Below are 25673 nucleotides of genomic sequence, written 5' to 3' on the forward strand. Positions count from 1 at the left end.
GGAACGAACCGCAGAGGGAAATAAATCTCCCTTTCCCAGCAAACGCCCAGCTGTGGGACGGAGGGGTGCTGCTGCCAGCTCGGGGACCCTGCTCCTGGCATGGGACATCCCCGAGGCCACCCATGGGCTTTTCCCATGGAGGGCTGGGAAAGGCTGATCCGGGAGACAGCTGGCCCTTGTCCCTTGCAGAAAACCCCTTTTTTGGTTTTCTGCCCTAAAACACATCGTCGGTCCTCACCAAGCCATTGTGGTCTCCCCATCGCAGCAGGGGGGATGTGCCCACAGCTCAGCCTGAAAACTGCCTGCAGGGAGAGCAAAGAAAACCCTTTTTATATCCCGGTCTGCTCGCACTCCTTCTCCCGTCTCCTCCTCCTCCTTTACTCCCCCTCCCCGCGTGTTGTGTTACAGCCTTTGGGAGGATGGTCCTAATTTTCCTAGCCCCAATGACTCTTCAAACCGCTGAGAGATCTGAAGCGACACCCCCTCAGCTCCTTGCTCCTGCCTCCTTTTTTACCATTTTTTTTTCTTTTTCTTTTTTTTTTTTTTTTTTTTCTACCAGGCCGATTGCCAAACAGGATGATCCAGAGTTGTCCTCTTTGCCTGGAGAGCATAAATACCACTGGGGAGCTCTGCGAGACCGCAGTTGGTACTAGCTGCTGAGCTGAGACCTTGCATTCCCTGCACCTCCTCGGGCTTATTTCATCCTTTTCCCCCTCCTCATTTAAATAGTTCAGATCTATAATTTATTTTCCACAAGCAGGCTTGGAGGAGCTACAACTTCGTGGGGACTTGGAAGTGCTCGGCAAGGTGAGTGTAAGCTTTGGTCCCAGCTTCTGGAATGTGGTTTGGGCGTGTGTGTATGGGAGAAATGGCTCTGTCAAGTAGGCACAATTTTCGTAACTTCTCCAAATTGCTCCTTGCATGGTATAAAACAGCACAATGACCTCTGAGCTGCACTTAGGTGTGCTTTGCAGGGTAACGCAAGGTTAATATGCATTAATCTTGAATGAATGGGAAGAGGTTGCAAGTAGAGGAACGGATTGCCACAGATAATTAGGTAGATAATAGATAATTTATATTTGAAATAATATTTTAAAATTATCTAAGGGATGCTGTAGCAGCCTCTATGAGTTGGCAAGCCATAGGCATATCTAGTCTGCTCCAGGAAGCCTGTGTTTGTGCAACTCTGCTCCAAAGTCCTGTCTAGAAGGAATTTCACGGTGTTGTCACATGTTGTGTCTGTTACCAGTGGGTTTTCTGTGTGGTTTTGCATAGAAACTCACCCACTTGAGTTCTGTGGGAAGGACTGTAATGACAGATCCAGATGTTTTTGCCCGTGGCCTTGAAGATGCGGGATTTGTGGTGTGCTCTGTGCAGGCTGTGTTATGTCCTGTGTTAAGGAACTTGTCATCCCACTTCTCTTTTGAAGCCGGAGCAATATTTTAAAGCATGAAATGTGTGGATCTCCGTTAAGTGGATGGCCAGGGATGCAATGCATGGAGCACACTGTGGCTTTGTTGCTGGACTGCTTTGCACAGGTTAAAAGCCGATCCCAGGCGAACTCCCTGCTGCTTTGCTATTTCAGATGCTCTGCTGGCATCCCGTGTAAACTCTTGCATTTCCCTGCAGCGTCAGCTTGCCCCTAGCATAATTCCACAGGTGCTGGGGTGTTTTGGCTGCAGACATTACCCATAATGAGGAGTAGAGACCCACTTGTGCGCTTCCCTAGGGAGGCAGCTAAAGATCAACAGCCACACGGTGCTAAGGGAAGCGAGGACGTAAGGAAAGACAGAAGGCAGCGCTGCATGCCAGCCTCCCAGCACTGCCAGCCCTTCTGCTTTCTGTGACATGCAGGCACCGTCCCCAAGCTGGGGAAATAACTTTCTAAAAATAATCTTTTCCAAAGTCTGGTGCTGCTTTTTAACTTCCTCAGACCCCAGAAGAAGGCCTCCCCTTTGTCCCCAGCCCGGCCGTGCCTTGCAGCGTATTCGGGAGTCGCTTTCTGCCGACTCACTGGTTTCTGATTGCTCCCAGATGTTTACCTGGCACCAGCATCAGGGGCCTGATGCGTTTAAAGGGAGGACGTGCTAATGCTTCTCTCGAACCTTTGAAAACAACAACAGACTTGCTCAGCTGACTGTCAGCTGATAATTCTCCTCGAATAATGTCAAATCCCATCTCAAATATGCTTTCAATCTTCCCTAATGAGGAGTTTCGAGTGCAGCCCCCGAGGTTGTGCCCCAGCTCTGCAGGGCACTTGAGCTGGCTGAGCTCTAACACATGGCCCAGTGTTTTGCTGCACCTGGGCATGAGGATATTAGGGGAGGCAAGCAGATGGACATCTGAAATCAATGAGAGCTTTTTGAAATGTGAGCATCTATCTGCTGCTTCCAATTAATCTCTGGGAGGGGAGCTCTTTGCTCCCTGTCCCGCTCCCATCACATCACCCTTCCTTTGGATGCTCGCTGCTGAGCGCTCTCCACCTGGACCCAAAGCAGGGGAAGGGGCTTGAACACCTAAAGTGGAAGAAACGCTAAAACTACCTAATTTTAGAGAGGTGCAAAACACCCCTGCGCTCTCAAGGGAGATAGAGGGAGGACCATCCCAGGGCATAATGCACCATCTGTTGCAGGGCTCTGGCTGGCGGTCGAAGCCAGACGCGTTGGCTTGGTCGCGGAGCCGTGAGTGGGGCAGATCCTCCGGGCTTTCCCGATGGCCCAGCTGATTTTTCAAGCTGCACTTTCTGTAAGTTCAGTGTTTGCCTTAGATGGGTGGTGGATACGGGCTCCTATTTAGCGGAGGGCACCCGGCCAAATGAAAGGGTACAACTGCAGCCTATGTTGGCCGTCTGTTTCTGCCCGCTCTACCTACAGGGCAGGCTGCAGTTAAAATTGCTCACGCTAAATGGCCGCATTGTGAAGGGCTGTGGCAGCGCATCTATTTTTAAACTCTTAGGGAAGTGCCTCAAAGTAGGAATTGTTGCCTGAATTTGGGTCAGACAGTCTACAAAAGCAACAGCTCGTTTTGCCTCCCCTGCCTCTCTTTAGCCGGGTTAGAAAGTTGGGCTCCTGCTCTGGGGGAGGCAAATGCCAGCAAACAGGGCTGGGAAGAGGATGAGGTTACAGCAGTGTTTGTCCCCAGGCCACCAAGAGCCCTGTCTTTCAGGTGTGCCCAGGGCTGGGGACAAGGCACATGTCTCTTGCGCTGCAGAGCAGGGAATAATGAGAAGCTGTTACCTAAACTTAACAAATTATATCCCCGCATTGTTCTGCCGAGGCAAGGCTTAATGCTCTGCCTGGAGGGAGACAGACAGCAGCTGGTTTTCATTCTGCCTTATTACAGTAAGAAGCCCTGAACGGGGACTTTTGCTTTTTTGTGTAGACACCCTACACTTTTTTTCCGGGTTTCCTGGTGGGAATTCTGGGGGCTCCCCACCTCTGCAAAGCACTGCTGTGCTTGCTGCTCCCCTCTGCAGATGCTGTTGGTTCTGGGGAACGGGGATTTGGGACTTTATATTCGAGAAGCTTTTCCAGCTGGGAGCTGGAAGGCTCTTCCCTGCCTTGGCCAGCTTCCGACTCGTCCTGTCTTGCTGTGTCTAGCCCCCGTGTCGCGGGGCTGAATCTTCTCGATTAGCTTGTGCTGATCTGCGGCTTGTTTCCTGTGTAGGTACGCTTTCGGCATCATTTTTTTTAACAGCATTGTCAAAACTAAATCCTAACCTCATGTTGATGGCAGAGATGGGGAAGCTTTATTCCAAACTATAGCCTTAAGGAGAGAGGTTTTGTGCTCGCACTGTCTGCATGGATGTTTATTGCCTCTTATGGGTTGACTCTGTTCTGGTGGCTCTTGGATCCCGCCTAAAGAGGACTAGATGCTGCAGAGCCCTGCAGCAGCCCGTATTCCCTTCCCTGAACAGCTCACGATCCAAATAAAGCCAGCCGAGACACACAAGGCTCGTTGGACCGAGAGGTCGGGTTGGGGGGGGGGGGGGGGGAGGAAGGGAGGAATTGCTAGGAAATAGCAGGTGGAGCAGGAGCAGCACGGAGCAAATGCCTCGCAGGGAGGGGACGGGGATTAAGTGAAGCCATGCAAATGACCAAAACGAGATGATCTCTGAGCGGGTCAGCCCTTGGAGCTGGTGCCCAGCGAGCATGCCTGGGAACACCTAATCTTCTGGCTGGGGGAGGCCGGGTGCTCCGGCTCCTCTCCTCGCCTGCCATAATTCATCTGCCTGGCCGCGCTCCCGCCCGCCGTAAGGCGGTGGGACAGCGTCAGCGAGAACACCCCAGTGCGTCATTCGCCTGCAGGAATTTTGATTGTTCGACGTTACGATGACATTTCACATAAACCTTCACCGAGTCTGGCAGCTGCTCGGCTGGATGTCTATTGGCAGAGCGGGGCCTCCGAAATAGCTCCCGCTCATGCCTGACCTCGGAGATCTGGCTTGCTGGGAATTTTACTTTCCCTTTTATTCATATCCGTTCTCTACTTTAACAACCCTCTGGGGGAAAGTAGCTTCAAATGGCTCCCTCTCCCATTTTTAAGGGACACGGGTGGGATTATTCGGAGCTGCTGGGCATTGCTGGGTGACACCTGCACCCCAGGCACCCTCGGTGCAGAAGGCACCCATCACCATGCCCAGCTAATTCTCACTCCCAGCCCAGTGCCAGTGGAGCTCCCTGGTGTAATAAGCTGAGTCCCCATCATCTGAGGTTGATGCTCAGGTCTTCCCATCCTTGCAGGGAACAATAACAGCTTAGGCTTTAAGAAACATTCATTTTCAAGCAAAAATCTGGGTTGTGTGACTTCCTTGGTGGGGATCGTACTTGCCAAGAGCTTCTCTGGCACTGCTCTCACTGCCTGTTTCTTCCCCAAACCCAGATCTGTGCTGAGCCATAGGAGCCCCCGAAAGGAAACCCTACTGTTGTCTTCATCGTTCCTTCTGCCAGCTGTAGAGGAGGAGCCATGAATCCTGCCCTGCCCTGGATCCTGCCTCTTGGATGTGTACTGCTCATGGCCACCGCTGCCCAATGCTTCGTCTTGACCAACTCGAGTCACCTGGAGAGAATCTTGAGTAAATATCAGGATGGGGAGGCTCACTCCAGATCCAAGAGAGCCATTTTATTTTCGGACAGACAGGAGATATTGATGCTCCACAATAAATTAAGAGGTCAAGTGTATCCATCAGCCTCTAATATGGAATATATGGTGAGTACAGCTTCTGATACCTAGCTTAATTTTTACTTAAAAAAAATATAAATTTTTCCTTATGGAGCAAGAGGTGGAGCAAATTTCCTCTAAAGTAAGTTTTTCTCAAGAGGTTTCCTGGAGCAGTTTAATACCAGAGTGAACGATGCTTCAGATCATTGGACTGTTTTGGTTGGAAAGGGCCACTAATGGGTCATCTAGTCCATCCGCTGCATAGCTTCAGGACTGGTTCCATTATTCATAAACGAGAGTCTGGCCCAGCCCTGGACACATCTCCAGTGATGGCAATTCCACAGCCTGCCTCAGCAGGTTCTTCCATTACTTTAATGTCATAAAAGCATCAAATTTTCCCTAGTGTTTAACCCATGTTTTCCCTGTCACAGCTTTCATACCCTTCTGGTAGTGTTCTGGGATGGCACAGTCTGCTCAGAGAAACCTCTGATGGTTGCCATCAGCTACCACCCAGCGCAGCAGAGAGCACCTGCCCTTTTGTTATATGCTGATCGCCAGAGATTATCGGTGTGATGTCCGTGACAGTGCTGGGAACCTGCTCAGCTCCTTAGACGAGCTGGGCTCAAGGAATGTGGCTCTGTCTGCAGAGAAGTTCAGTCCCTGGAAATTGCTGGAAAGGCTCTGGGGAGTTCAGAGGTGGATGGGTCAGTGCTATTGGCTTTCTGCAGCTCAGGAAACCAAAATAAAAGTTTGGTCAATGTATTCCCCCACTTCAGAGGGAGAACTTAAAAGTATTGGTATGAAATATACCTTTACCATCAACAATTCAGATGAATAGCTTTTCTTCACCTGATGCCAGAGACCCTACTTGGAGCTATTTTTGACAAGCCTTCAAAATATTGTGGGGCCAGAAAATGATGTAGGCAAATAATTTTTTTGTGTCTTTTCCCAGTGTGCAAATATAGTTATGACTGAAACTAGCCTGACTTCAACTGTGTGCTCTTGCTGACAGATTCGATGACTAATGATTTGTTAAGACCACGTTTAAAAGGGTGGAAGGAATAGTACACTGAATGTAATAGAAAATTGTTTGCCAGCTGTGCTGAAATGAATACTGCAAATGGAAAATTCTGCCTTTTGTGATTGCAGGGGAAAGGAAAAGGGAAGGGAGAGCATAGGACAGTAAGGAAGGACAATTGTTCTTCAGTTGCATCCTCCTAGCACTCACACTGCTGGTGCTGCATCGCATTTCTGTCAGAAAGCACATGCCTTTCTAAGAACCAGTGCTTTGTATCTCTCTTTCTCAGCAGGCTCTCATTCTCCTGCGGGCAGCCTGTAGGATGCTGCCAGGGAAGAGATGATTTGATTAATTTCCAGAGAGTAAACACAAAGCATGAGAAAGCCAAATGTGTTTTGGTTGGCTCTGAGGATCTGAGAGGGCTGCAGTTGTGGACTGTCCACTGGCCGACTGCTATTTACGCTTGCAGCGTGGTTGCGCTTTTATGTTTGTCTTTGCTCAGTGTGCTTTTCTAGTGGTTTTATGGGCGATTGAGGGCAAATGAAAGGGCCTTATATGCTGCGAAGAAAGAAGCTGAGTATAAGATGGTGCTACTTGGAAAGGCTATAATCAGTCTTTCATGTATTCGTGTTTACCCAATATTACTTGGAAATGCAGTGTGTATTCTGAACGTGAATTTCACTTTAATCCTTTGTTCTGCATAGGACATTTCTCATTTGGACTTGCTTAAGAGGATGGTCTGTCTTCAGTACTGTACATAAACTTTTCTCTTTTCCTTTGGTGCCAAGTGGGGAGCGTCACAGGCGACGTGTGGCACTAATTTGCGGATAAGGAGGTAGAACATGTGTTCTTGGCCACCAGCCTCCAAACCCTGCCTTGTGAATGTCCTCTCTCCCAGCTCCATATCTGATGCACTTAAGTGATCTAGAGCAGAAAAGGCAGCTAATATATACCAGGAAAAAGAGACATTTATCTACTACAGCATGAACTTTAGTCAGTAAAGGCTATTAATAAGAAAGCAATAGCACAGTGAGTACCATGACTTATCTGGAGATCAAAAGAATTGCTGAGTATGCATGTAGGATAAAGGTAAAGTGGAGTGAAGAAGTGAAGAAAGAAACAGTTTTGCTGCTGGGTTTGTATAATTAATTGAAAGTTTGCACATATATTGACTATTAATGGAAAATGAATTACAGACTCTGACACAGACCAGGCATGAGCAGTGTTTATCTTCCTGATGAAGTTGCTCATATACAGAATCTCCTTAACCCTATAGCAGCTTTATGACTGGCACTTTCATTGTGCATGTAGAGTATATAACAGCAGTCATGGCAGTGGGCAAGAGCCAAGACCAAAACAAACTCCTCCTTAATGAGCACAGAGTAAAAAAGAACATAAAAGTTTCTAAGGCATCTTGACCTTTTTAAGATGGCTTAGTCAGATGGCTTTCAGCAGTGACGAAAGGCAGAAATCCTTCCTCTTGCGGAGGCTCAAAGACAGATGGATGAAACAAAGTTGTTCTCAGTAAGGACTGCGGGAAGGAAAATAGTTTATTTTCATGTATAATGTATCCATCCTTCCTCTGAACCGTAGGGCGGTAACTTTTCTTGTTGGGATGGGATACTATTTCTGTGTGGATTAGCCAAGCACTTCCAAGCTTCTGCCAGCTCTTGCCAGTCCTGGACTCTCATGCCACTTGTAAGAGTAAACTGCCAGTGCTGCAAGAAGTCTAAGCTGGGGAGAAAAATGAGAGAGGTGAATTAAGATAGCATACCTGTAGTGTGTACACCTACAAGCTAGTTAGGCTGAGTATATAACTCCTTGTGGGATATAGTCTTATTAAATCTGAACCTACAATTTACATTGTACGATACATATGCGATGCGTATATTTTTCATGTACGGAGTGTACTGTATTTTGAAATCCTCCAGATTTGCAGGAATAAAAAAGGACAGTCCATGTACTAAATTACTTGGAATCCTATATACCCAAAGGCTTTTAAAAACCTCTGCTTGAGAATTCCCTCCTATGGGCTAGATGGGTGTTTTCAAAACAAGGTAGCTGCCTGTCCTTACAGCACTATGATAACAGAAAACATCAATGTGAAGGGGGGAAATTAGCCTGGTGCGTGGAATACTTTCATGCCATGTGCTTTTCGTCCTCCAAACAGTGAGAAGCAACTTTGCCAGATTGTTAGAGTGGATTTAAGAAACTGAGCATAGGCACACAATGCCCCTCTGGCTTCAGTAGTCTTCCTAGGTACTGCTTTGAATATTGGCATAAAGAATTCTTGCAAGCGTAGCTGGGAAAGTCTGATTTTTTTGTTTGTTTGTTTGTTTTATATATATGTTTATTGCTCTGAAATTGTTCCAGGCTCCCGACCACATTCATGTCTGAGGAGAAATAGGCAAATAACTGCTCTAATTTAAATGGGACGGCTTTGTAATCCGATGCCTGCAGAAATGAGCTTCTCTACTCATCAAGCACAAAGCCATGCAAAGATGTAGCTCATTCCCAATTGCCCGTTGAGTGTCTTTTGTCCGAGTTCATTTATTTTATCCATAGGCATCAAAGGAAGATGTAACACACATGTTCACATCAATTTCCATTTAATGGCTCGTAATGTCTCTGCATTAAATTAGGAGATTTGGAACGTCTCTGCCTTCTGGGCTGCGAGGAATAATGCTCTGCTAGAAAGTCAGAAGTACGAGCAGTGCGCGGCGTCTTGGGAGAGTTTCTGTGGCTTATGTGTTGGATGGGTATGAGCGCTTAATAGTTTTCAAATGTCTGGGAGCCTAAATGCCTCCCAGGTGGGCTCTGACAGGCCCTTTGGTGTGTCTGAGATCAGAAGTCGCTTTTCTTATGGAGAAGTTAGGACTGAGGAAGATCAGCTGGTTATGATGTCCAAAGACATTTCTCTCTGGAATGTGAATGGGCTGGAAACACATTGCAAGGCCTCACTTCTCTTTTGGTTTTATTTGAAGAGATGTGCAATAATATTTTAATCCCAGTGAATTCTGCTTAGGACCGTTCTGAATAGACCAGCTATTAGCAATCACACAATGAATTCAGGGCATTATCTACTGGATCCAGCAAGTCTGGCCTTTAAAACAAATACACTCCTGGGCAGTGAAGCCAATGAAGGCTGTTTTCCTATTTGCCATTGTATCGTATCTGAGCTCTCTTTTGGCTTGTAACTGAGTGATATCTCAGTGAGGTCTGATGTCTTCCCCTCAATGGCAGTGCTAATTTGTCACTTCTAGCCTGATGCCTGTTTTAACGAGAGTGTTATTGGCTTAACAGCTCTGGGACTTGGCCACCTCTGGGAGTTTGACCGCATCCATTGGTGGACGCAGCAGTTACTCAGGAAGGAGAAGGGAAGGAAGGAGGAAGAGCCTCAGACCCACACTGGCACAGCAGCTACATAATCATCCCTTGCTCGGGGGATTGGTTCAAAAAACTTCGTCTGTGTCCACAGTGGAGGGCAGGTGTACATCCACAGCTGGGTCCCAGCTGATCGGAAAGTCAGGAAATGTCCTGATATTAAGGACAATGGATGGAAAATCATATGTTGGGGCACTTACTGCATATTATGTCTTGCAGATCTCAAATACAGCTGTCGTGAATAAGCACTGGGATCTCGATTTTTTTTATTTTATTTTTTGTTGACTGGATTAGAAAAACACCTGTCAAGAATGTCTTACTGTATTTTAGGGTGGAGAGTCCAGCTGGGTTCTTGAGGTCTTGCCAGGTCTGTTTTCTCTTGACCTATCCAGACCTTCTCTTAAGAAACATGGCATCAAGGACGAAAAGTGCCTTGCATTTCCATGGCAGGGGGACATCTTGAGAAGCTTGCTCTTAGGTCACAGCACATCATTAAAATGTGCCAACCTCAGAAGGACAGGCCAGACCCCAGGAGTGAGCTGTAACGTAGTCTCTTTCTTTACTAATTGCTGTTGATTGGCTCTCTTGATCTAACAAACTTAAGAGGAGAAACTGACCTGTTGTTTTTCTTTCCCCGCCTGCTGCAGACCTGGGATGAAGAGCTGGAAAGATCAGCCCACTCTTGGGCTCAGAAGTGCGAGTGGGAGCATGGGCCGAGTGACCTCATCCGATCAATTGGACAGAACCTGGCAGTTCACTGGGGCAGGTAGGAGCTGGGAAGCTTCTTACTAATTGCAAAGAACAATTTATGGGCCCTCCCAGCCAGTGTGAAAGGTCTGCCTTGCTACTGATGTAATTCTTTTGGTTTTCTCTTACTGTATTTCCATAAATATTTACTCAACTCCTAATTTCTCTTTACTGAAACCACTCTGCAGATTAAAAAAAAAAAAATCATCTTCCTGTGGAAGATTTTTAACTGAGACTTGTTAATCCAGCTAGGAGAGATGAAGTTAATGCTTCCAAATGGATTTGCCTCTCCATCTGATGGTGAAATTTGTTTATTGTTATGCCCCTGTAATCAAGTCTGTTGTAGGCTAAGACTGCTTTATAAAGCAAATGTTTTGTATGTGCTCAGCTTCCTTAATGGGTCAAAATGTTATGCTTGTAAATCAGGTAGAACCTGGTTGAAAGCAATGGAAATTTGCTTGTGTGAAATTGGCCTGATATAGAAATTGGGCCCGTTTTTGTTGGCAGAATTAAATAATGATTGGAAAGTCGAGTGGTTAATCCATTGGAAACAAAGTCAAAAGATCAGGCTGTTCTTGGCTCTCCTACAAGTGCTCAAGATGGCTATGGGTTACTGATGGAGGTAGATCCAATCTTGCTCCCATTGCAATCACTGAGAGGAAAAAGAAATCAGATTAATCTCAGTTTTTTCAGGAACGGGCCATAACTTGATTGCCTCAATTTCCTCTTCTCTGAAATAGGACTCGGAAAGTATTCACTTAATGACATCAGGAGATTAGTGTTTTTAAAATACTTCTAATGAATGATTTTTAATGAAGAGTTGGCTGAAAGAACAAACTACAGTTGGTAATGATGTCATTTGTATTTCTGGCTGCCTGCTTCATGTGAGCTGTTGAAAGCAATAAAAAGTAGTGGGTTTGAAGCGCTCTTCTGCTTTTATACAGAGTTTGCAGAGCTCTGTTTGCTCACTGTGTATGTAACGTGCAAAATGCAAATGAATTCCTCCAGATAATTTTAACACCATTCACGTTCCCTCAAACAGCACAAGTAGCTCAGTGCTGCAAGGTCTCGTGCACAGTTTGCACAAAGTACGTGCAGCGTGTGCCCGGGGAATTGCTGCAGTGACAGCGGGGTAGGCGTGCAGCGCTCCAAGTGCTCTGCACTAACCCTTGGTGTGATGTGAGTGTGAAAAGCTCACTCGCTTTCAAAGGTCTTACAGTAGGATCTCCTAATGGACTTCCAGATTTAGCAAATTGCCTGGTGGTAAAATAGGTACACGATGGCTTTTGGTTTAAGTTGGTTGGCAAACCTTAGCCTCTGTTTACTTTCAAAATACAACTTGCTGCCAAACTAGACGTTTTTTGCAGTTGGGTGGAAAAGCCAGGAGGACATTTCAGGTCAGCAACATTTGAAGAATATGTTAAACCTATAAATAATACATAAAGTCAGACTGGGATGTGAATTTTGGGGAAGAAATCATCTTTAACATTTTCAGTGAGATTTTTTTCCCCTGATTTTCAGGTCACGATACTGTTGGTTTTGTTTTTTAAGCAACACCTTCTCAATGAGTGCAATTTGCCTTAATACATTTTTTATATAAAATTAGCAACCGTGTTAAAAAAAATCTGACTTTGCAATGCAATATGCTGGGGGGCTACAGGTGCTGTTTGAAAACTTGTAACAGAGGTTGGTGATCTGAGCTGTGCCTGGCCTTTGTTCCTTCAGGTATCGCTCGCCAGCTTTCCATGTCCAGTCTTGGTACGACGAAGTCAAGGACTACACGTACCCGTATCCTCACGAGTGCAACCCGTGGTGCCCAGATAAATGCACTGGCTCCATGTGCACACATTACACCCAGGTAAGAGATGGATTTGTATTTATCCTCTCTGCAGCCCCTCCATGTCCCATTGTCACTGTAATGTGCCCACAGCTTGCATGTTTTCAATTTGTGTATTGCCTTGCAGATCGTCTGGGCCACAACAAACAGGATCGGCTGTGCCGTGAACGTCTGCAAGAGGATGAATGTCTGGGGAGAGATCTGGGAGAACGCTGTCTACCTGGTCTGCAACTACTCGCCCAAGTAAGACGGATGGGCTGGGCTCCCTCCAGCTTTCCTAAAACCCTGCTCTGGCAGGTTGCTTAACTAGCCCAGGATCTGGGGAAGAGATTTCAGGCAGTCTAGACTGGTGGTTGTGGCTTTAAATTTTCTCTTTAGACTGCAGCACAGGGCTGGTTCAAGCCTTCTGAGCATTGCCTGGAAAACTGAATGAGGGGCTGGGGCCAGGACGGAGCTTTGATGTTGCTGCCATGGGAAGGAGGAGCAGGAGATGGCAAGGACGGAGCTGGAGAAAGCTGCCAAGCGAGGCTTGCTCTCTCTGCAGCTGGGAGAGGACAGGGCTGGTGATTAACGCTGCTGGCCTCCTTTCCAGCAGTAGCCTCTGTACCCCAGCCCTACTGCTGGCACAGGAGTAGGAGGCTTGCTTACGATTAAAACAGCAAAAGAATGAAATAGGGTAATCACTACACGCAAATGGAATGGCTTAGAGAGCATCTGTTTGTAGGGCAGAACAGCACCAAGAAAAAAGGTGTGTGGGTACAAAGCTGGCAGCCAAACCCAGAGCTTTGCAAGGAGCCTGTAGCACGATCTGGGCAGCAGCATCCTGTGGGTGGGTTGTCTAAGCCCCTCTCCCTGTAGAAGTTACTGAGCATGTGATGCTCCTAGGAATCTTGGTGGGATTTAATAACCTGCTCCATGCATAGGATTGTGCCATCCCCCATGGAGTGCCCCTTGCAGGCTGGGCTCCTCTGTGCATCATCCGTTCAGGGCTGCTGGATGGAAAAATACTCTATTTCTGCCATTTCTGCTTAATGTCTTTTCTCTGGCATCTGTGTGCATTGTCCTCATCTAGCCTCATAGGTGGAGACAGCTGAAAGAGCAATAACTAAAGGGTTCAGAGCCGTGGACTGAACTGCAGCTCCTTGAACCTCCTCAGCCCCTAAGAGTTGCAATAGAGTGGGGCCAAAGAGGGCTTTTTGCTTCTGGGTAGTTTCTCGAGAAACTGTGGTAACTCATTGATTTACTTCTGTGTACTAAATCACAGTATTTGAAGTAGAGTTTAATATAAAGATGATATTGCACACAAATCATTAAGTAAACCCCTAAAATCATCATCTTGGAGGTGAAATCAGAAGGAACATTTTTGTTAGGAGGCTTTCCTGGTCTAGCTGGTTAGTCTTTGCTTCATTGCTCTGGATGGGGGTGAAGTTTCTGCAGCTTCAGAGGCAAAATTGCTGGCACGGCTGGGTGAGAAGGAAGCACAAAGTGCTGCTCTGCTTCCCAGATGATCTGGAATTGGGCAGGGGGAGGCATGGATTTCTGCAGTTTGCTGTTTGGAAATGGTTCCAGATGGAAAATAGAGCAGCTTTTAAATGGCAAGAGCCGTGCTGCTGTCTGGCTTGTGCAGCTGCATGGAGGGGTTGCAGAAAATGCTGGGAGACCAGTGGCTTTGATGCCCAAGAAAGCTGAAGTCAAGTGTGGGATGGAAAGAAAGGAGACAGGCTGTCTTTTCCACATTTTCCTTTGCAAGTAGAGCAGAAACACTTGTTTTCCCCACACCCATAGTGCTGGTGGTTGAAAGATCTGGGGCCAGGGCTTGGATGGGTATTTGGGTGTCTGATGGGCATACATTTCTCCCATCCTTGCAGGGGCAACTGGATCGGCGAAGCCCCGTACAAGAGTGGCCGCCCCTGCTCTGAGTGCCCCCCCAGCTATGGAGGAAGCTGCCAGAACAACCTCTGCTACAAAGGTGTGTGGGGTTTGGGGACGGGATGCTCTGCTCCCAGCACCCTCCTGCCTGGGGGAGAAGCTGGAGCCAGCTTTCACCTGGAAACTTTTAATTGGAAGCAGTCACAGCTTTCAGTTACCCACCCTTACTATTTAGGCATCGCAGCGTAATGGTAAATCACTGGCTGTGGCTGACACAGAAAGGCTCTGAGCTGTTTAAAGTTCCCAGCTCGCATTCAGTGTGAAAATGTGAGTGAGCACTGGGATGGAGGGAAGTGGCTCGGCGTTTGCGTGGGTTTGGCTAGGGACCTGGGGCGGGATTTCGGTGGCTGGCCCTGTCCTCGCGGGGTTTGTTTGGGAAGGGAATGTTCTCCAGCGCTTACCGGAGGCGACGTGGGTGGGCAGAGCTTGGCCGCCCACCCCGCTCCTTCAGGGGCCAGGGACGCAGTGCTTTCCTCTCTCTTTTATTTTTTTTTTTCCTCCCCACCTTGGTTTTCACGGCTGCCAAACGAACACAGCGATTCGTGTCTCTTGGAGGAGAGGAGGAGCTCTCTTGGAATAGTTTGATGGACAGAAAGTGAAAAATATTTTTATTGCTGTGAAATGTCCAATGAAGCAGCGCTGCTCCCATAGCATGCAGGATTTTCTTGGGTCATGCATAGAGGGCCTTTTTTTTTTTTTTTTCCCATGTGTTTTCCCTCATGAAGAAATGGGATTTCAGAAACAGGCAAGCTCTCTGGAGGCTTGCCCAGAGCAGAAGCTTATGTTGCTGCATTTATCACTTTTTGCCTGGGGCTGGGGGGAGCCCCTGGGGAGCAGGTAGGAGCTGGAGAGCTCCTTTTCTCCCTGCTTTTTTTTTTTTTCCTCAAAGCCCCCACAGAGCCACTATCCATTGCCCTCCTCCCCTTTGCTAAGGATGAAAGCAGAGTCAGGTTTTGTGGAAGACCAGCTGAGCAGAATTAATTTTGCTGGCATTGTTTCCCAAATCCCTCTGCCTGGCTGCATCAGCGGCTTGTTCTGCAGGGGCAGGGGGGCACTGCAGGAGCTTTACCAAAGGACCAGTTGAAGCCGTGCTGATGGGGAGAGGTTTGAAGAGCAGAAAAGTGTTAGCCACTTTCCCAAATGCTAGGAGCCCTCTTTTTGGAAGATGTTCAACACTCTTGTTCATTAATTAGTGGAGATCATTTCAAACCTTTATTGCAAGATGTTATAAATGCCGCTTCATGCGGAGCTTGCTGGGGTCTCCTCTCCTGGTGCTGTACCTGCAATGGTCCTGCTCTGTATTTAACTTCTGTTTTTAAGTTTCCCACTATTTAAAAGCAGATCCTTGTTGAACCAAATCTTCTCCCTCCAAAAAGAAATCTGATTTCCTTGTTGATGTGAACACTCTGTAATTATTTTTAATCCTCCTTTCTAACAAGATTACCGTTACGAGGACACCTTCATCACTGAGACAGACGAGACTAACGAAGTGGAGACTCCACAAATTTCAGAGCAGAAACCTGTGTGGTTCCACCCTCCAGAGAACAAGCCCAGCAAACCTGTCAAGCCCAAGAAAACCTCCCCAGAGACCTATATGAGTAAGGCAGCCCCTTTCTTTTTTTTCTACCAAAAGCAGGGAGCAAAGCTTTTAAAATCCCCTTGTGCCTTCTGCACGTCGATCTGCAATACCTATCTGTTCTTTCAAGTCTGCCCTTTAAGACATCTGAAGGAAGTACTAATGAACTGAAGGCCCCCAGGTCAGTAGTCGATTTAGGAAATATTGGTTTGGTTTCCCATTTGAAAGTCTCTAAATTCAGCAGTTACCCTCTTTGCATCTTTTCTGGGGATTTTGATTGGTTTCCTTTTTATGTCTTGCTTGGGAAGCTTTCTGAAGTTGTTTGTGGAGTTGGTAGTGTTTCCTCGGTTGTTTTTTAATCGCTGTTAATTAAAAGAGAGTTATTCTGAAAACAAGGCGAGGCAAGCAAATGCATCCTTTTCAAGTTTATCTACTAACATCTTGCGAGTCTGTAATTAAATGGAGAATGAGAGCTCTGGCTGCAGACCTCGGGCTGTAAATCAAAGCCTTTGGCTGTCAAATGTTTCTTCCCTGTTAATATTTCCAAAGACACCTGTCTTGGGCGAACAGTTCAAGAGGCAACAGCTCCAGGCTGCTTGGTCTGCAATAAGATTTTATCTTACTGCACTAAAGACCTCCAGGAAAGATGTATAGTTGCTGCCCAAGAGTAGGCAGTGGCTGTCTCTTTCGTCTTACAGCATAGCTTTATTTTCACTTTTTTTTTTTCTTCTTCCAGCACAAGTCATTACCTGTGAGACCAAGATGAGAGACAAATGCAGAGGCTCGACATGCAACAGGTAGTGTTTTATTGATACCTCTTGGATCAGTGCAGGAAAAAGTGGTCTCAAAATTGGCAGGTTCTTGCAAACAAGGTGTAGTCTAGACTATATAAATTTTTGCAACTATCTAGGCAGGTCTCTTCGCAAAAAGCCTTCATTTCTCTTAGTTCAAAGCCTTCACCCAAGCCTAGCAGTAAGGTGACTCAGATTTTTTTTATGCAGCTATCATGACCCACAGTTCCAGGTGTCCAGAATCATTTAATATACCTTGGCAGAGTCACTTCTGAGCCTTTCTTGTGCATTCCACCACTGTCCAAGCCAGACCAATAATTCATGGCTTGTCCCCTCCCAGGCAGTCAAGAACTTCTGGTTAAGGCTTCTGCAAAGAACGGGACAGTTTATCACTTGGAGAAAAAACAAATCCACAGAATCTAAATATTGGTCGGGTTTTTATGGAGGGTGGAGAAACTGTCTTAAAAAGTAGCTATTTTGCAATCTTGTTTTTAAATTGGAAGAGTTACGTGAAATGAATGGAATGACTATTAAATGAAATAGAGTCAAAGTCTGTTTTTCTTGAATTGTTTTTTCGCCACTCTCAAAGATATGTATCTTTACTAGGTATTTGTGCCCAGCTGGCTGCTTGTACAGTAAGGGAAAGATCTTTGGAACATTTTATTATGAGAGTGTAAGTACCTTTTAATAGCTCATAGATGCAATTTGTGGGGAGTTAGTGGTAATAACAGAAATGGGAAATGCCAACAATTCTAGTGTAATTTGGCTTTCCATATTCTCCAGTTGGGGTGCTGTAAATGGGTGCTAATAAAGATTATCTGTATTTTCCTCATCTTAGTGATGAAAACAGAAGCAGTCTGGAAAGGCAAAAGGACTCCAGACTTGATTTTGTCATAAATGCCCTTAATGTGCAATAAAACCCATGGAAAGTGAGGGATAGGGATCAATAGACAGTTCTTACAAAGTGTTCCTCTTTAGTGTGGGCAACTGTCATGCTGAACAGAAACTTCATACTACAAACACTGTAAAAATGTTGTAACTAAATATTTTGGGAAGATTTGTTGGATCTTGAACTAGCACAATAATTTACAAACAAAGCATGGCACTGTTTCCCCATCAAAACTCCCTTTGGAGTGAAGGAAGGTTGAAGATGAAAGGGTATTTGTGTAAAGCATGTTTGCTTCCCCATTCTTGCTCCTTGTGTGTGACTACATCGCCCACGATACATTTTTTGCCCTGCAAATTCTGTGATTGCAGACAGCCTCCTCCTCCAAGTGGTTTCAGCAGAAATATTTTGGGTTTGAATATTCTGTTGAGAACTGGAAATATTTCATACTGATTGTTAATTTCCAAAGCTGCTTTTTATTTTTATCTTTTTTTTTTTTTTCCTAAATTATATCTAAGTGTATGGTTATGCTACTTAAAAAAAAAAAAAGTTCGTCATTCAACCAAGCAGTGCTTAAAATAATAGTAATAATAACAAAAGAGTAAGGTTATGTAGGGAGAGTAAGATTTAACAACTAGATTCCAAAGGGGTGTATTCAGTTTATTTTCCATTTGGCATTTTGGTGGTGGTTCATTTCTTCATTGCTTTTTTGCACAGCGGTTGTTCAGTGCTGTTCCGTGAATGAGATTTATTTCACATACTGTTTGTTGTGCTCTTCTCAGTCATCAAGCATATGTCGTGCTGCAATTCATTACGGCATCCTGGACAATAAAGGAGGACTGGTGGATATCACGAGGAAGGGGAGGACACCAGCTTTTGTGAAGTCTACCAGGAATGGTGTGGAGTCTTTCAGGTACTACCTCTGTGAAAAAAAATGTTTATATTTGCTTTAAATACATGCAGATGTTCAGTCATCTTTGTTACTCGTATACAGACATAGTGATTCAAGTAATTTTGGTACGGTTATTTTTTTAATATATATTTTTTCTTGTTTTGCAGGAAAAGTAAACCTTCAAATGCATTCATGGTTTCCAAAGTCACAAGTAAGTTTTAAGTTTGTAAAGTTGAGAAGAAACCGTTGTTGCTAGAGTTTTATGAGATGCTAGAAAACATCATTCCAGTGCTCTTTTTCATTTTATGTGATCATGTCCAATGGCCCTGTACCACACTGGTCTTGGAAAGTACAGAGCTACATGGCTGTATCAAAAATTCACTGTTTTGTGGGTCAGCTGCTTTTTCTCTTCTGAAAGCTTTGACCTTTTGAAGACTACCTTGTAGTAAGGCAGCAGGACTTCTGTGGGAGAGCTGCTCAGCCCCTTCCTGGGTGCATGCTGCTGGTAAAGGAGTGAGTGGCTTTCATCCTGGTGCCCTCACCTGGATGTGGGTCTCGCCAGGGGTGCTGCATGCCTGTGACTTGTATTTTCTGCAGCTGCCTGGCTGTATTGCCTAGTAATTTCCTTCTCTGTATTTATTTCCGCAGCACAGACACTGGATTGCTACACCACAGTAGCAGAGCTGTGCCAGTTCAAGAAACCCGCGACCCATTGCCCAAGGTAACTGCGTGCCTCAAGCAAATTTGTGCTCAGCTTAAATCTGCACTGCTGGGGGCAGGGACAGGTGGAGGAGGAGGGATGTTGAGAGCCTCAAATCTGAGAGCTTTTGGGAACGGTGTGCTTCCTCCTGCCACTGTGCTATTCCCCCAAATGTGTTTTCAGCATGGGCAGGCACAGGGGCACTGTGGTGGAAAACATGTTGAGTTTTTGGGCTGCTACAGTAATACAAAAGTCAGGCTATGCGATCGTGTGTCAGTGAGCCCATGTCTGGAGTGCTGAAAGCTGCCTGTTGCAGGTGTCAGTCACAGTAGAGTAGAGGGGCACAAATTCATGTAAATCATAATGTGCACAGCATTCTGCAAAAATATAAATGCTTCCCTCTGAAAAAGTCATAAAAGACTAATCACTCTTTTACTGGTCTAAACCCCTGTGTTTCCAGCTCTGTAGTAACTACCAAAAGTCATCTGAGGGGAACAAGTAATTAGATTCGCCGTTGCCACCTGCAGACCAGATGCAGGCACTTGAAATCTCCGAAGAATGCAGCTTGCTTTCCTGTTGAACCCTGGTATAGAGAATAAATCTGATTAAATTGTTTTCTAGGATTTATTGTCCAGCCCACTGTAAAGACGAGCCATCATACTGGGCACCGGTGTTTGGCACAAACGTCTATGCAGATGTGAGTATGCTCCTTTCCCTGATGACCCCGTGTAACACAATGTCTGAATTGCAGAGCGGGGTTTACTCTGATTTAGGCAGGGATTGAAACTCCCCGTGACCGCTGCAGTGTGGGGTTTGGGTAGACGGGGATGAAGGAATAAGCGGCACCAACAAAATGCAGCAGTGATGGACAACGGGCTGGGGTTGATGGGCTTGGGGAGCCCCTCCAGTTTCTGGTGCTGATTTCATCTGGACTTTGGTGGGTCCCTTAATTTCCCTGTTTCTTAGGGGCAATGGATGCGAGACAGCAGTAATGCTTGCTCGCCTTGGTAAAGCACCGCCTTGGTTTGGAGATCTACAGATGAACACCAAAGGGCTTATATTATATACGCTGCATATACAACCACACGATGTTTTTGGCAGAAAGAGCCTGTCTTCTCCCTCCCCTCTCCTCTTTCTGGGAGCTGAACAGTGTTTCTGAGCAATTGGGACACAGCATGGAGCAGTGGAAAGAAAACATGCGAGTTGGTTTTATCGGTTTGTTTTTCTAAACTCTGCTCATGGGGATGAGCAGAGACTTGATGCTAAAACTAGGCAGAGAGTCATTTTCTTGAAATCTCTTAATATTAGGCCTCTAAAAACTGGGTTTCAACGTTTTTCCATTTGCGGGTGCCTCTTTTTTTCCTGTTGGAGATTGTTTTTGGAAATGCCAGCTCTCCCGGGCTGGTGTCTAGCCTGTAGGAACGTGCTTTGGGGCTGACGCTGGGTCCCAGTGAGTGCCTGCACCCCCAGCTCGGGGTCCGCGTGGAGCTTTGCAGACTCCTGATAAAAACATCCTGGGGAAATCATACAACAGTTTGGGGAAAGCCATTGAGAAAAGTGATTTTTAAGTAATTATTTTTTATTTTACTTGGGACCGTTATTTAATATTTATTTATTTTTAAATAGAGACACAAACAAGTTAGCCTAGACAAGCTCATATGCAAATCCATTGCACAGCTGCTGCCCCGTGGTATCTGCCTCTGTGCGTGCTCTGACCTGCAGGAAATGGGAAATAGTTTTCCTTTTGTTTTACTGAAGACAAAACTACCTCAGATTACTCCTGAATGGGGTTTGCAATTACAAGGTTTTAGGTGAGGACCAGCATCCTGGGCTGGCACTGCTTCCCTGTTTGTACTGACGCAAAAGGATTAGTGTCCTTTAATGAAGGACAAGCTCCATTTCCTCCCCTCCCCTCTGGTTATTGTGTTTCATAAATTGGGGCATAGAACATGATTTGGGAGAGGAAAAAAAAGGAAAAAGTTTTTGGCCACCTCTTAGAGGGCTTGGTTAACCTTTTTCTGGGCTACTGTGCTAAGGTGTGCTGCAGGTCTAATAGGGAAAACACTTTGGATTTTAGCAGAATGAGTGGTTTGCTAGCAAAATAGATAAAAGCAGGGGAAAAAAAAGGAGTTTAAGGAGGGTGTGAAACATGTTGCAAAGGAGAAGGCACTGATGCTGATGAATGCTCAGGCTGGAAAGCTGACCATATAAACAGGCGTGATATGCAGGGAGAATTTGAGCAATGCCCTTTTCCACTGGGCAAGAACTGTGCGGGCTGCCCTCTGGGAGGGGATGCTGTGAATTAACCTGAGCCTGTGGCTGGGAAATAAATAAAGCAGAAAATGAGCTGGATGAGACAAGTGCGAGTCTTCTGGGAGGGTTGCACGGCTACACATCTGGAGTTTAGGGTCTTCATGCCCCTGGGGGAATTGTGCCCCAACCGTGTCATCTTCAATAAGTGATCTAAAAGAAAATGGCCTCTTAGCAAACTTGCCAAAACATTGATTTGCTAAATGCTCTGACAGCTAAGGAGTCCATAGTCCAAGAAGTGGTGACAAAAATGCTTGGCTACTCTAGGGAAGTATATTTAGAATAGGTGAGGAATGGGTGGACTGATGTGTCCAAGAAGCTAGGGTACTCGGGAGCAGTGGCAGAATGACACCACCACAGAAACCCAGCCGAGGCACAGCAGTCAGAACTGCAAAGGGTTCGTGGAACAGGGATATAGAGGAGCCTTGAAATCTGGAATAAATGAACAAAATGCACTCAAACATGCCATGGGAAAAGTTCATGCCCAAATCCCAGGTCTATCCACTGAATGGCATCCTCCCAGGGCTGAAATTAGTGGCGACAAGCAGCCTGCTGGGGAACAGAAAATCTTGCTCATGTTCCCATGTTGTGGCTTTATGGGTCGGTAGGGATCTCTGGATTATAATCCTCAGTAATGTCACTGAAGATGGTGGGAGTGTCCCTGGAATACGCAGAGGTACCAGCGGTAGTGGGACACCCAGAGTTCCTTCTCTGGGGTCAATTACTTTTGACCTCGCATGGTCAACCTCACGGTGAGGTTTCTGAACTGGAAAAATGAGAGGAAAAAAATGTCTCTGAACACATGACTGTGGTGAGGAGGTAGCTCAGCTCTTGCTGATGTGAACAGAGACAGATCTGGGGGATGCTGGAGCTGTGTGAACACTTAGGGATCTTTATCAAGGCTGTAGTAAAGCTTTTACATCTTGCAAGTCGCTGTCACTTGCCTGGCTCTTAGTGTGCAACACTGCAAGGGAAACACTTCCTCCTCCTATGGAGCTGGGAGAGGAAACAGCTCTCTGCTCTTGAGATAAGGTCTTTTATCCACAACTGCGCTGCAATTAGTTGGAGGAGGACAGATGCCTTAACGAAGGAGACCCTTATCATCAGAGTAAACCAGGCTGGGTGGCTCAGCCCTCACGAGATAGGAACTTAATGATTAAACCAGTCACACTAGTGAAGAAATTATGGGTGATTAAATGGGCGTTGTCATTTTATTGGGGTATGCCTCAGAGTCCACTTCATCAGGAAATGCTCTCAGAGCATCTCAAGAGACCTGTATGGTGCTGAGGCAGACGTGAAGGGGCTACGCCATGGAAAGCCATTGCGTTGTCTGGGCAGCTGCTCTGCTTTGGAGTTCAAGACGGATGGCCTTCATTCTTGAAATGTCTCATCTTCCAAAAGCTCTGTGAGCAATTCATCAAAGCAAAGCTTGGACTGCGATAGAAGAAGGCAGTAATCCAACGAAGTGATAGGGGGAGGACTTGGGTAAGACAATAAAAAGCCTTCTGGTCAAAGCTTTCAGTAAGCAGCAGAACAGCAAGTCCTGGAAAAAACAGGAATGCCTTGAGAAGAACATCGTTTAGGATGTCTCCCAGTGGAGAGTGTTGCAAATTGATTCAGGACAGTTTCATTTTATGTGCCAATTTTAGATTTACAGATTTCCCACTGCATAGTAGGGCAAATGCGCAGCGTATCTTCCAAACAGAGCGTTCCCTTGCCCTTATATAGAAGCAAAATACCAAATTGGCTCTCAAAACCCAGGGAGCTGCCAAGAGATAGGCGATCCAAAGTGATAAATATATAGGGGACAAGGCAAACCTGCCATATATGGCTGTGAGAAGGAAACAGCACGATCTGTATTGTACGTACACGATGGGAATGTTTGCCCTTGGCACTGGTTTTGTAGTAGTTTGGGTTTTAGCCATCAGGGAGTTTATGGGGCTGGGATTTTCACCTGCTGCAGTTCCCTGCGCAAAGCTGATTTCTGTTTGTTGTTGTTCCAGGTTGCTGTATGTAAATCCTTTAGAGGGTTGATGGCCAAGTTTATACTATGCTTAAGCCTCCTCTGCTTTTGCTCTGTTTCCTGGATGCCTCGAGAGCTTAGTCATCATTTGTCAGTGTTTTGTGTTCCTCTGGCTCTTCTGACTCTGCACATCAAGGAGAACAGGGAAACAGTGATGTGCAATGGAGAAGCTTTCGTTTTTTTTGGAAGTGTTAATCTCTCTCTGTACTCAGTGTAGTCTTACAGGGTAATGGGCTATCCCACTGCCCTAAAGAGACACCACTCTGGGGGTGCAGTCCTCCTGTTCTGTGTTTTGTTTTGTTTTCCTAGACAGGAGCATGTGAACTCTCCCAGATAGGTGGTGGCCATTTAGCTTAAATCAGGAAAAGCACCTGCTTTGCAAGCAGCTGGGTGAATAAGCTTTGCCACAGTGGCTGGTCTCTAGCAAAAAGTTTGCACCACCATGGTTTCTCTGTTCAGTGGAACAGCTGCTCGTCTGTTGTGGCAGTGCTGGGTTTTACAGCCATTTCACCTCTGCATTTGATTCCTGGGCTTATGGCACCCCCAAATCTGGTCCATGACCATCCCCAGTCTGTCCATAAGAATGACAGAATTGTTTCATAGCTCCTTGGCTCCACTCTCTTTTATTCTGTTTGTTGATTTTTTTTTTTTTTTTCTTGATTCTGATGGAGACAGTAAATCTCCAGATGTAAAATACAGATGTGTGGTAAGTCAAAATAAATCAATATTTTTCAGAGCTCCAGTATCTGCAAAAGTGCGGTGCATGCAGGAGTCATTCCAGATGAAGAAGGTGGTTTTGTGGACGTGATGCCTGTAGAAAAGAAGAAAATTTATGTTGGCTCCTTAAAGAATGGAGTCCAGTCTGAGAGGTGGGATATTTTTCTTATACTTTCTTCTTCTTCTTGATTTTAAGTTCAGTTGTGTGTCAAAGTCAGCAGTTATCAGCTAGAAAGGTTGGTGAGTTGGAAATATGACTTAACAGTGTCAGTGTGAATTTCAAGATGCAAACAAATAGAGCGTGTTGTCCTGCTCTTTCCTTCCACAAGTCAGTAGCTGCTTTCAGATCAGTGTGAAAGGTATGAAATACCATTAAGATATTTTTTTTAAGAGCTGAATCCATATTAAAACACTTTGCTGTATGCGTATATCATTAAAAATCCACTATTAGTACAGCAATTATTATTGGATAATGTTTCAGAATTAAATTTTGAAGAAGAAAATTCCCAAACTTGCTTGTCTGAAAGATAAACATGGGTATTTCTTCAGCTTTCAGTCTGGTTTGAGGTTTAATGAGATTTCCATTGAATTCTGGTGTGTAGGATGTGTTTGTACTCATTAATTATTTTTCTCTATTCTTATTGAAAGACACATGAGCAAATCAACCTCTAGAGAGAAGAGCAAACAGTTTTTTAAGATGGGTTTTCCACCCTTGTACTTTTGCATGGCTTCTTTTGGTCTAACCTTGCTGGTTTTGGTGGACAATTGCAAATCGGTGTTTCCAAAACCCTGCACCCGCACATGATCACAGCGATCAAGTTGCAGCTCATTCAGTCCTTTCTAATTTGCTACTTCTGGTTCAGTTTGTGATGTATTTTTTCACGTATCGGTGTGATGGTACTGAGTTCTCAAACTTATCTTTGGAAAAAATAACATTCATCACTATTGTGATGGGTTTTTATTATTGCTGACATGGTTGTGTGCTCTGTGAGGTTCCTTTGTTATAATAAGAAATCCAACTGAGCTTGGTATTTTTATTCTAATAATGAATATTCCAAAACACTGCTGCAGAGGAAAATAATAATAATAATAAAAAGACAGGAAAGCTATAGACATTAAATATGAGATTCTTTGCTACAGGTCTACCAGAATCAGCTTTTTGTAGCTGTGTGATTTTGTAATTTGGCAGATCTGCTTTCAGCTTGGATTAATGTCACAGAATCTCCTGTTCATACCAGTTTTCTTCTACCTCTGTCTTCCTTTAATTTATCTTTTATACTGACAGAGAATTTTTTGCTTGCATGACAAACTCTAGCCAAGCTAAGAATAAACTCCCCCACTAGCAGTGACATGTAATGTGAGCACCAGGTGCTGATTTAGGAGGTGAGGGAAACCGAAGACGTTATAGCAGCAGGGATGAGTATGAAGGTTTGGAAAGTGTTATTTACACTCTGCAAGAAGGAGCACCTCTGTGCCATGAGACGGTGGAATAGCTTTTCAAAAATCAAGGCGAAAACCTGAACCTTTAGGACATTGGAAATAAGCTTTGATAAAGGTACATGCACAAACAGGTACAGGATAAGGTTGCCTTTAAAATTTACTGAGACTTCACCGTTGTTGGAACATGTGCTTTACAGGAGAAGATGATATTTTTGCCTTTCTCTTGGGGATTTGCAGCACAGCGGGGCTGGGAAGAGGGCTCT

General features: G+C 45.4%; 1 protein-coding gene across 2 annotated transcripts in view; it reads left to right on the forward strand.

Annotated features, from left to right (window-relative positions):
• The first annotated feature begins 449 nt into the window (after window positions 1-449).
• The window catches only part of CRISPLD2 (cysteine rich secretory protein LCCL domain containing 2), a 29054-nt gene continuing 3830 nt past the window's right edge, over window positions 450-25673 (forward strand). The window contains exons 1-15 of one of the 2 annotated variants that reach the window (XM_035336830.1): window positions 450-807; window positions 2633-2745; window positions 4882-5208; window positions 10210-10328; window positions 12035-12167; window positions 12274-12389; window positions 14015-14115; window positions 15515-15673; window positions 16388-16448; window positions 17049-17115; window positions 18111-18241; window positions 18388-18431; window positions 18869-18941; window positions 19542-19617; window positions 23989-24122. In XM_035336830.1, the coding sequence (XP_035192721.1) occupies window positions 4966-5208; window positions 10210-10328; window positions 12035-12167; window positions 12274-12389; window positions 14015-14115; window positions 15515-15673; window positions 16388-16448; window positions 17049-17115; window positions 18111-18241; window positions 18388-18431; window positions 18869-18941; window positions 19542-19617; window positions 23989-24122 (1457 nt within the window). In that variant the 5' untranslated portion in view covers window positions 450-807; window positions 2633-2745; window positions 4882-4965. The remainder of the gene's footprint in view (window positions 808-2632; window positions 2746-4881; window positions 5209-10209; window positions 10329-12034; window positions 12168-12273; window positions 12390-14014; window positions 14116-15514; window positions 15674-16387; window positions 16449-17048; window positions 17116-18110; window positions 18242-18387; window positions 18432-18868; window positions 18942-19541; window positions 19618-23988; window positions 24123-25673) is intronic. The other variant, XM_035336829.1, reaches the window with a different exon arrangement.

This window comes from Oxyura jamaicensis, chromosome 11 (assembly GCF_011077185.1).
Source record: "Oxyura jamaicensis isolate SHBP4307 breed ruddy duck chromosome 11, BPBGC_Ojam_1.0, whole genome shotgun sequence".
NCBI lineage: Eukaryota > Metazoa > Chordata > Aves > Anseriformes > Anatidae > Oxyura > Oxyura jamaicensis.